This window comes from Oenanthe melanoleuca, chromosome 12 (genome assembly GCF_029582105.1).
Source record: "Oenanthe melanoleuca isolate GR-GAL-2019-014 chromosome 12, OMel1.0, whole genome shotgun sequence".
Lineage (NCBI taxonomy): Eukaryota > Metazoa > Chordata > Aves > Passeriformes > Muscicapidae > Oenanthe > Oenanthe melanoleuca.
Window position 1 is genome coordinate 14,073,653 of NC_079346.1, and position 11,451 is coordinate 14,085,103.

General features: G+C 52.3%; 1 protein-coding gene across 1 annotated transcript; it reads left to right on the top strand.

Moving 5' to 3' along the window:
* Positions 1–170: 170 nt before the first annotated feature.
* DUSP7 (dual specificity phosphatase 7) lies at positions 171–8,216 on the top strand. The gene is made up of 3 exons (XM_056501528.1): positions 171–794; positions 2,949–3,377; positions 5,852–8,216. Exons 1-3 carry the CDS (start codon positions 383–385, stop codon positions 6,157–6,159), a joined length of 1,149 nt encoding a protein of 382 aa, XP_056357503.1. The 5' UTR covers positions 171–382; the 3' UTR covers positions 6,160–8,216.
* Positions 8,217–11,451: the final 3,235 nt, after the last annotated feature.

Here is an 11,451-nt window from a genome sequence, read left to right on the forward strand (position 1 = left end):
CTCCCCCCGCCGCGCCTCATTGGCCGTGGGGCGCGGGGGCGGGGCCCCGCGGGGGGCGGGCCCGGCGTGTGCGCGGTGGCGCCGCGGCCGCGCCGGGCGGGGCTGAGGCACCGGGCCCCGCCGCCGCCCCGCCTCCCGAGGCATGACACGCCGGGCCGCCGGCAAAGCCCCGCTTTAATTGAGGCCGCCGGCATGGGGCGCAGCGCGTAGGGCAGAGCGGGGGCCGCCGCGCTCCGGGCCGCAGACACCGCGCACCCGCGGCCGTGCCGAGCGGAGCCGCGTCCGGCGCAGCGCGACACCGACCCGGCGGAGCGGGGCCGCGTCCGGACGCCGCGTGGGTGGCCGGCGGGCCGGGCGCTGGCGGCCGCCGCTGCCGAGCCCCATGAAAACGCAGGTCTGGGGGAGCTCCCCGCGGGCGCCCATGGCTGCGGCGATGCCGTGCAAGAGCGCGGAGTGGCTGCAGGAGGAGCTGGAGTCGGGCGGCGGCCGCTCGCTGCTGCTGCTCGACTGCCGCCCCCACGAGCTCTTCGAGAGCTCGCACATCGAGACGGCGATCAACCTGGCCATCCCCGGGCTCATGCTGCGCCGCCTCAAGAAGGGCAACTTGCCCATCCGCTCCATCATCCCCAACCACGAGGACAAGGAGCGCTTCGTGAAGCGCTGCAAGGCCGACACCGTGCTGCTCTACGACGAGGCCACCGCCGACTGGCAGGACAGCGGTGCCGCCACCTCCGTGCTGGGGCTGCTGCTCCAGAAGCTGCGCGATGACGGCTGCAAAGCCTATTACCTGAAAGGTGAGGAGCCCCTCGCCCTGCCTCCAGCCCCGTCCCGCTCCCGCAGCCCCTGCCCGGCCGCTGCATCGCCAGGGTGTCCATCCCCTGGTCGGACGGAGGTGGCTGCCTTGTTTTGCTTCCTTCCCTCATCCCTTCTGCCTGATTTATTTTTGTTTTTCTCTATGCGTTTTTTCCCCCCCTCCTCTGCATCCCGCTTTAATCCCCCGCACAAAATGGTCGCAGGCTGCAAGCGGCCGGGAGCGCCCCGCTTCTTCCTACGTCGCCTCCCGTTAGCGGCGGGAGGAGCCCCCGGCCCCGAGCCGGTCCCGGCGGGGCAGCGCCGGGCGCCCCGAGCCTCCGCTCCCCGGAGCGAGCCTTTCGGGGCAGCGCCGGCTCCTCTCCAGCGCTCCGGAAGGAATGGCCGGATTTTGAGGGGAAAGACAACCTTATTTTTATTTTTGTTTTAGCTCCCCACATAACCAAACAGCGAGCTCTGGGGTTTCGCTCCCCGTTAGCCGGGGAATGCCGCCGGTGTGGGAGAGGGCAGCGGCAGGGCGATGGGCAGCGGGGAGCTGCGGGGAGCCGAGCCCCGCACGCTTCCCTCCGTCAGGGCTGGGGGTGCTGCGGGAGATTTGGTGTTTTGGCCATTTTGGAGGATCGCAGCGGGCTGAGCAGAGCCCACAGCTGGGCTGCTGGGACCCTTCCCATCTCCCCAGCGCTCCCAGTCCGGTCGCTGGGTGGCGGCTTTGAGGCAGGAATAACAGGAAAGCGGGGGAGCGTGTTGGGGGGAGAGTGGTCAAGAAAGTTGCCACTTGCGGCTCTTTAAAGAACACGGCTGGTCCTTGATAGACCCTTTTTGGGCAGCCAGGGCAGCCCCTGGTGGCGGGGTGGGTGCCGGGGCACAGTCAGGTATTGGGGAGCAGCCCTCGGCGCTGCGCTGCCCGCACACAGCTCCTTCCAAAACATGGTGGGGGACCAGCACAGGGCTAGATCCCATTCCCCCTCGACCCTCCGAGCCCTGCCCGTGGGCGAGTCTCCTATCCCGTCATCCCATCCCGTTTTGGTGTTTCCCCATGGGCTCCCTGGATTTGCATTCCTGCTTCTCTCCCCGTTGTCCTCATCCCTAGCAGCAAGGAGCGGTTTTGAAGTTCCTAAACTCTCCCCGATGGGCAGGGGAGGAGCTGAGCCCCTTTCTCTGCCTTTTTCCGGGAGCCTCGGTGGGAAATGTTTCCAATTAAAATTCCAAAATGGCTCCTCGGCGCTGTCTGGCGGTGCGGGGGGAGGAGGAGGGCGAGGACGAGCCTTTTTCATGAATGGATGTGGCAGGAGCTGTCTGTCCTGCTCAGTGACCCTGCCACAACCACCGAACCCACTAACGAAGTTTCCAGGAGCCCTTTCTAATTAAACCATTTGTCAGTGTCAGATCGCGATGGCTGAGCTCCGCTTTGATACTGCCTGGAAGGGAGGTAGATCGGTGGGGTTTGTGCTTCCCTGCCTCTGCCTTCCTTCCCCAGCTGAAGGGCTGGAGAAAAAGATTTAGGGGCAGATGTGAAGGGTCCCATCCCTCTGCAGTCCTGCTGTGGTTTGGGTGAAGAACAAACCTGTGACACTGCTCTGTAGCAAAACCTATTTGTAGTGATAAAGTAGTTCTGAGGATCACTCTGTGGCAAAACTTAGGGTCTTTTTTTCTGCTTGGAGGTTAATAATTTCGTTGGGTTTTAGTGCCTGGGGTGAGTATGTGGTAGTTGTCCCTAATCCGTGTTTTCAGACATGGATCCTTTCCTCTCTAAGTGGCTTAATAGCTCTTGCCTAAACTGCCCCAGACTCTTATTTTTGAGAAACTAACAAGGCAAGATTCTGTCTTGACATTGATTTTATTTGTAGATGTTTGTTTCTTTGGTGATTGAGATTTTGCCCTATTTTTCACAAGCAGTATTGAACTTTGTAAGAACCACTGTTTGCCCTCCTGGGACCTGTTTGCTCAGTATCAGTTTGCCTGGGGAAGATGAGGGAGCAGGGAAATGCTTTTTCTTGGTGTGAAGTGGAAGGGATACCAGCTCTTTGCTGGTAAAGCCTTTCTCAGTTGCTTATGTTCACAGGTAGAAGGATTTCCCATTCTGGAGAGTAAAACGTCTTTTTCTTTTCTTTCTACCTCTCTCCTTTCCCCCTTCCCAGGTGGCTTTAACAAGTTTCAGACTGAATATTCTGAGCACTGCGAGACAAACCTTGACAGCTCCTCACCCAGCAACTCTCCCCCAGCATCAGTCCTTGGCCTGGGAGGGCTGCGGATAAGTTCCGACTGCTCGGACGGAGAATCCGACAGGGAGCCCAGCAGTGCCACGGAGTCGGACGGGAGCCCCATCCCCAACAATCAACCTGCCTTCCCAGTCCAGATCCTACCTTACCTGTACCTGGGCTGTGCCAAAGATTCCACCAATTTGGACGTCCTGGGCAAATACGGCATTAAGTACATCCTGAATGTGACTCCGAACCTGCCCAACATGTTTGAGCATGACGGAGAGTTCAAGTACAAGCAGATCCCCATCTCAGATCACTGGAGCCAGAACCTCTCGCAGTTCTTTCCCGAGGCCATTGCTTTCATTGGTAGGTAGTTGGCAGAACATCGCTTTCCACACTCACCGCTTGGGAATGTGGTGTGCCGCTTCCCAGGGCTGCTGCTGGCTCCAGCCTCATCTCTCTGGGGCACAGCATCAGCTTAGCAGGAGTGTCACACTCTCAGGTGGCACATCTGGTGCACGTCACCCTGGCTGAGTTCAGGGAGGCTTCCCTTCCAAAATCCAGCCCTCTTGCAGCACCCAGCTGAACTACCTGCAAGTGGTTGGACTGGCTCTGCCTCTCAGCCTTGTGTGGGGATTTGCACTGGTGTGAAATGGCTGAACCCAGGCAGTGGGGAGCTCCTTTGCCTGGTCTGCTTGGGGATGGGGATGCATTAGTGTGGCTGTTGCCAGCAATTCCTTAGCCCCAAATGTCCTTAAAATCAGGGAGTGTGTGTGTGTGTGTTTTCTCTTCCCAAGGGGATTTGCTAGTCTAGTTGGGATCCTCCTAGAAGTCACCCTAGCATAACTAACTCCTTGTATGGATACTTCTCCTAAGGTAGGTGTCAACACAATGAGTTAGTGATTATATTATACTGCAGAGTTTGGATGGCAAAACTGCTCTGTAGATAGCCCCTGTGGCGATTTTGGGTGGTGGTGGTAGGGTTCAGGAAGGGAGATCTCTTTTTTCAGGCCAGCCTTGACTTTGAGAATTGCTTCTTATTCTGTGGGAAGCATATATTGGTCTGAACAGGGATGTACACTTCCAGCCTGACCTGTGCTGTTTGCTCACAATAGTCATTAGCCTAATCAGCTCTGTTTTATGGAGGTGAATGGCGCAGGCAGTAATACCACTGTTAACTATTAAAAGCCCCATGGCTTCATGTCTGATTAGAAACTTTTGTATAGGTAAAGGAGAGGGGGACCTTCCCCTGCAGACTGCAGCCTGTGCAGCCTCTTTCAGTGTTGCCCATTTCAGATGCTGTAGCTCGTGCTTGCTGTGCTGTAAGGCCTGAAATGGGGCAGAGCAGTGGTGATTCCTTGGCTGCTCCTCAGCTGTCAGAAGCCCTGGTTCCCACACACTCTCCTTTGCCCACAGCTTCTGCCCTCCAGTAACATGACTGTGGTCAGAAGCCACTGCTTCAGTGTGGCAACTGGGACCTGTCTGATGTCCCATCTGCACTTCCTGCACGAGCAAGGTGTTGAATGTCAGGGGTGAGGTACAGTGTCCCTGCTGACATGTGGCATTTGGGATCTGTCTGCTCCAGTCAGCCCATGTCTCTGTGAACACTGAGCTTGTGCTTTCCAGTTAATGACAGGAAATGGAGGATTACTTCGCTCTAAAACCAAACACCAAGAAATGCCGTGCAGGTCAGATGAAAGGCAAAAATGTCTGGAAGAATGCTGAATGGGAGAGCCTGGGGGGAGGGCTGAGTACAATGGGCGGTGTTTGCCCACCCTACTGGAAATTCTTGCCTGGTTTTGGAGGCTGGGCAGAAAACCTGTTGTGGCTTGGGTCTGGATTTTTGTTTTGCCTGCATCTTTGCCCCTCCCTGCACTTAGGGTGCCAGAGTGTCTCTTACCTCCAGCTTTGCCTAAGGATCCTCTTTCTCCTGCCACCTTTTTGCTCCCCGCCAAGCTCTCAGTCAAATGACTGACTTCAAATAGGGCTGCCCAGAAGTAAAAGCAGCGCTGGTACTTGCGTGCATTCAGTGCTCTCAGTGGCGTGTCCCTCTTTCAGCGCTGAGATGTCAATTCATAAAGGGATCACGCTGTTCCGGCTGTGCGAGAGACAATGAGTGTGTGTGTGCTTTTCACTCGGGGGCAAGGGAGGGGAAATTTCGCCGCTGTTCTCTCGCCATTTTTCGGTCCAGCCTGCATTCCTGCTTCCCGCTACCATTCATCCTGAGAGTCTCCTCCAACACAAGCGTTTGTTTGTAGTGAAGTGCATTTCTGTCGATCCTGGAGAACAATTTCACAATAAGGGAAGTTCCTGCACTTCAGACTCTGCTTAAATTGGCATTGGCTGCGTTCATGCAACTTTCTAGTGGAAGGAGGACAGGAACAGCAGAAGAGAATAGCTCATGTAGGGCTGGGCTGCAGCCTTGCCCCGAGTGCACAGTCTTTCCTGGTTTACTTGGGGTTGAGTGGGTGTGCTGTGCCCAGCCATCAGCATCTCTCTGGAGCTGTTGTCTCCAGCTCCACTGCCTCCTGTGGGTTACTCCAGCACTCTTGAGTAGAGGGTACGGATGCTCCCTAGGCAAGGGATGTGTTGCTAGACTTGATTGATACTTCTCTGGCCTTGCTGGGGATTTGCAATGCAGCAGGAATATCTCAGGAGCCCAGGGGTGGGGAGAGATGTGGGCATCCAGGGGACATGGGATGGTGTCACTGGGGCCAGGGGATTCAGCTCTGGCAGTTGTCGTGGTGCTGGGAGCTTGCAGCTGCCTCCTGGCCCTGTTCCAAAGCCACGTGTTTCTGGTGCAGAATAATAGACTCCCCCTTCCCCTTGTCTTGTTTCAGATGAGGCCCGTTCCAAGAAGTGTGGGATCCTTGTTCACTGCCTCGCTGGCATCAGCCGGTCCGTAACAGTCACTGTCGCCTACTTGATGCAAAAACTCAACTTGTCCCTGAACGATGCCTATGACTTTGTGAAAAGGAAAAAATCCAACATTTCCCCAAACTTTAACTTCATGGGCCAACTCCTGGACTTTGAGAGGACTCTGGGACTCAACAGCCCCTGTGACAACCGCTCGCCCAGTGAACAGCTCTACTTCACCACCCCCACCAACCACAACCTGTTCCAGCTGAACACTCTGGAGTCCACATGAAGAGGAACGCTGCCTGGTCGGGAACTCGAGCATTGAATCGCTTCTCTTGAGTATTTCAACTCTTACGAAAATATCTGTCTTGCAGGCAGCTCTGAGATGAGTAGCTTCTCTGGGCAGAGGTGCCTGATCGCTGCTTTACGAAGGCTAATGCCGCTCACTAAGTATCCTGATCCAAGTGGTTTGAAGAGGTAGAGTTTTCACAGGGGGTTATTTCACAGGGGCGATGTTACAGCGTTTCGGACGCAGCTGTCACAGGCAATAACCGCTTTCCTGGGTGCATTGAGACTGTCAGAACATGCACACGTGTGAAGAGCTACCAGGGGTTAGCTTGCTGTGGAAAATGAGGAGATTTATGCACTTGCAAACCTTGAACAAAAGGTGTTGGGCCAAGACTGTTTTAAAACCCAAGTTCGCTTTTTTTGATTTAAAAAAAAAAAAATAAGAAAAGGTAGATCTTACTCGAGCTTTGGGTTCAAACTCTTTTTAGATATGTAAGTTCTTGACTGTTTGTACAGACCAGGTTGCAAAACCAGTATTTTATTCTGTTTCTTGTTTGATCATTTATTATTTTTTTTAATCAAATGTTTATATTGACCAAATGCATTTTGCACACTTTGTGAAGCCTTGGTATGTCCTGGCATATTACTGGGTACTCCAGAGAGAGATACATGCTGCTGCTGTTGTTGTTAGCATCTGGTAGGAAGCTTTGTTATGTGTGAAGGCCAGTTGGGCTTAAACACAACCCCTTCACCACTCCTGCACTCACAATCACAAACTCTGCACTGATTCAGCCAAGGTGACTAAGCCGCAAGCTTTTTCTTTTTTAATGCCACCCCTGCCAAAAGCACTGTTTGCTATTGCCAGAGGTAAAACTCTCGTAGCCTCCAGAGCTAGTAGAAGCATGTCTGAGCCTGGCTTCATTCTCTGCTGTCTGTTGACTGACCTAAGGTCACCCAGCTGGCCTGAAACCCTTGCAGCTTCCCCAGTGCAGAAGGTAGTGGCGGTGCTGGCGTTTCTTGTGCGCACGGAATCCTTTCCCACGTGCGCGGGGTGGAGGGGAGCAGAGCCAGGATTGTGGGGTGGGACAGGACTCAAATCCTCGTGAGGGGAGTGAAGAGGTGTGGAAATGAGGAGAGCATTGTAACAGAGAATTTATATATATATATATATATATATGAATATATATATTAAATGGCAAATTCTGAGATGATTGGAGCTTTCAACAGAGGTTCTGATTTTTTTCTTCCTCTTTTGAATAACTTTATGCCGTGCCTTCTATTCTGAGAAGACTTGTATGTATTTCTGGCTAGTGTTTGGCAAACTCCTTTTACCGAGCTGGGAGGGGAGGAAGTGGTAATAATTTCTGGGAGGAGGGCAGAATGGATTTGGAGATTCCTTTATTGGCTGCAATGTAGTCCCTCCTTTCTCCCCCCTCCCTGTCCACTTTAACTCTCATGTAAGTGAAAAAAAAAAAAAGCCACGGATTTTTTTCTAAATATCCAGTTTTTTGTACTTTTTTCAAGAAAAAGAAAAAATAATAATAAAAAAAATCTCCATCTGGAGGAATGTTTGATGCTGTCATATCCTGAAACTGTTCTTTTTCGTTGAAAGATGTTATCAGAATGTTGGAATGAGCTTCTGTTTCTTGTTTTCTGGTTGTTTTTTGTTTGTTTGTTGGGTTTTGTTTGCCACAATGTTGAGATCGTGGGTCATTGGAAGGGAGAATGGGCGTACGGTTGTGAGTGAGAAAATTGAGAATATCCTAACTGCATCTTACCTCATGGAGGAATTTATTTTTTCAGGGATTTTTTGACAGTGCATCTGTATTGCATTACAGCTAAGCTGGTTTGTAAAGGCTTCCTGTGTTGTTAGTGGTCTTTATTCTTTAAAGGAAAAAAATAAGATGCATCTTCTGATTAGTACAAATGAGAGCTTGTTAGTGAGGAATGGTTCTGCTTTCTGAGTTATGAAGGAAAATTAGTGACCCTATATATACTGATCCAATATTGGGACTTTGTTTATATTGCAAATAAATATTATTTTTTCTTTAAAAATGATGTTTGTGTCAGATGCTTGTCTAGCCTCTGCCCATATAAGGGCACGCTGCTCTTATCCATTTTTTATGGTTGGTTAGGATCCTTCTGTGACCATGGAGAACATTTGCTGGGCCGTGTTCAAGCGTGGTGTTTGGTTTCATGCACAGCTTAATTTTTAAGACCTCGGGTAAAATGGAGAGGGGGAGGTGGGTGGGCGAGGAGAGGGATAGGGGGTATTGGATAAACTGGAGAACAAAGAACAGCTTGAGAATGGGACTGGCTTTGACCCCAGCCATTCCTCTGTGCCAAAAATAAATAGATAAACTAAAGACACTTTTGTTCACTGTTTAAGCGTGGCCTACAAAGGCCTGGCAAGGCCTTGCCCACAACTGTTGTGTTAGCAGACTTTATTTTGATAGGAAAGCAAGAAGTCAGGAGCCTGTGGGCAACCAGCTGATGGGTTGTCCTGGGGGAGCTGGAGCCCCCTCCTGCATCCCTGGGAAGGGGTGCTCTGTGTGTTACACTTGGGCTGTGCTGTGTCCCCCTGTGCTCCCTGCATGGTTTGTGGGAAATGTGGAAGGGCTGGTGAGGATGCTTTAGGGTGAAACGTGGCTCTAAACATCAGAGTGCAGCCCAGCTAGTGAGCTGAGGCTCCCTGTGACTCTGCCTGTAGCTGGGCAGGAGTGGGTTCCCCCCAACATTCCTTGTTTTAACCTGAATGGCCAGAAATTAAATGACTTTTCAATTTGTTCAGTTCCTCAGAGTATGTCTATATGTCATCTTGTTCTAATCCTAGGGTCTGAGCACCAATGACAGATAGTTTTATTTCAGGAGCAGCTCAAGCTAGTGGGTGCAGAGGGGAGGTAGAGGCTGAAGCAGGAGCCAAGGGAGTGTGTGCATGAATTTGTTTACTCCTAGACTCCCTGATGGGAATCTATATATTGATTTAGAGGCCTGTTTGTGGCTAAACAATCAAAAGTCTACCTGGTATGCAGGGGAAAGAAGACCTTTAGGATTCCCCCTGTCATTAGAGTAGCTCTTGAGGAAGATGGGAAACTGTGCTGGAGGCTGATTGTGCACTGAAGGAGTGCAGAACAGCTTGTCAGGTGTATGGCTGTATTTGATTCCATCTGATTTCCTCTCAGGTTTTTCTGCTAAGGTGTGGAGCAGGATATTGGCAGTTAGCATTGTAAGCACATTTGTGTGGCAGCTGAGTTGTGGCTGTCTGCAGCAGCACAGCTGCTGTTTGCTGTGGTCTTGGAGGCAGAGCTGGTGTGCAGGGAGCCACCAGGAATCTCCTGGGGATCTGATCCATGATCTTGGGTCACGCTGTGAATGTCCTGGCACTCAAAAGCCCTGTTGCCAAAGGAAGGAGATGACTTGTCTGAAAATCACCCTGCCACCTGCAAGCACGACACACAGGAGCTTTTTCCAAGCTTCCCCACCTAGACAGCCAGCCTGGCTGGTCTTCAGCCACCAGTTTTACAAATCTTGGAGGGGTTTCCTTGGAGACCTGATGTCCTGTAATTCAGTGAGGAGAAGAGAACTGACATCAGGCAAGGGGCAGTGCTGGAGAAATAGTTAGAGAGGGAGAAGAGCGTGGGGTCTGTCTACACTGCCTTGCAGAGGCAGGCACGAGCACTAGCTGAGCGTAGGAGCGCAGGCTGAGTGAGAGAGCTGGTTATGTTCAGAGCAGTGGAATTTGGCAAGGAGATAGAGCTTCCCACATGCAGCAGGGAGAAGCTCCTCTGTTAACCCGTTGGTTCCAGACAAGCTGTTTGTAAGATGCTCTGTGGTGTTCTACTCTACAAAACCAGGTAGTCTCCTGCCTGGGCAGAGAGATATCCTGTCGTTGGGTTTTCACATGTGATGCTGCAAGCCCTCAGACAATATGAGCAATATAAGTGGGAATTTCTACTTTTTTTTTTTTTTTTTTTTTTTCCCCCCAGTGGATGACTTTATCTTAACTCATTTGAACAGTTAGAGGGACCATAGGTCCCAGGTGCTTTCAAAAGGTTTCTCCCTCCATTTCAATTCATGTCAAAAGCACAAAGCTAAGCTTCTGCAATTCCCCACTGGTAGGCCAACATCAGGAGCCCTGTGAGTAGGACACAAGCTCAGGGAAGGGTCTTTGTGGTTACTTGTAGTTTTTTTTCCCCTTGCTTGTGTCTACCCTTCCCTTGGTGTGGCGTCAAACACATCCTGAGCATGATGCAAGTCAACCTTTGCAGCCCTGCACTCGCCTGCTGTTGCGACACCCAGAGACGCACGTGGAAAAGCAGACACTTCCTGCTACCTTCTGAGTTTGGGTGCTCACATTGCCAAGGTAACCAGGTTATTTGTGGGCTGTTACATTCTTGTTTTATCCTTTATGTGAGGAAATCAGGCTATTTGCAGTGTTGTAAAGGCACGCAAATAGTTCAGCCAATAAACACATCGCTGTATTTACTGGCACAGGCTGTGATAGTCGTGCTCTGGGCTGCTCAGAATGTGTGTGAAAACAGGCTTTCTTCTGGATTTTGTGCCATTTGCTCCCATGCTTCCTCAAATCTGTCTCCTCATTGTGGAGTGCTGGGCTGGCTGAATGCGGAGCGTGAGGGGTTGTTCACAGGGACAGCAGCTCTGGGGGGTCCCATCCAACCTCCACGCCCTGTTCCTGTAAGTTCCTTTATTCAGACTGCACAGTTCCCTCTCTGCTGGCTTTCTCCTCTGGCCTCTCACTCTATCACCAGCAGGTCTGGGCTCCAGGCTGCCAATCGTGGCTGTTCTCTGGGGCCATGCTCCAGCTACAGCAGCTCCTGCAGCCTCGGGCGGGAACCGCCACAAACAGGTGGGAAACCGTGAGGGGAAAATGTCAGGGGGGAAGCCATGAGGTGGGAAATTGTGAGGGGGAAAATGTCAGGGGGGAAGCCATAAGGTGGGAAATTGTGAGGGGGGAACCATGAGGGGGGGGAAATTGTCAGGAGGGAAATCGTGAGGGCGGGAAAATGTGAGGGGGGAAGCCATGAGGCGGGAAAATATGAGGGGGGGAAACTGTGAGGTGGGAAGTGATCGGTGTCCAGCCTCAGGACAGCTGTCCTCAGCGTGGGCAGTGGCAGACACTTGGGGTTCTGCCTCCCCACCAGCTGCTGTGACATGTCAGGTGCCACCCTTGGGGATTCAGGCTGGTGGCCTGAAAGGCTCGTGGCCATCACAGTGGCTGGGCCCTGTGCAGGATGAAGTGCTCAGGCAAGAAGGCTCTGAAGCAGCTGAATCC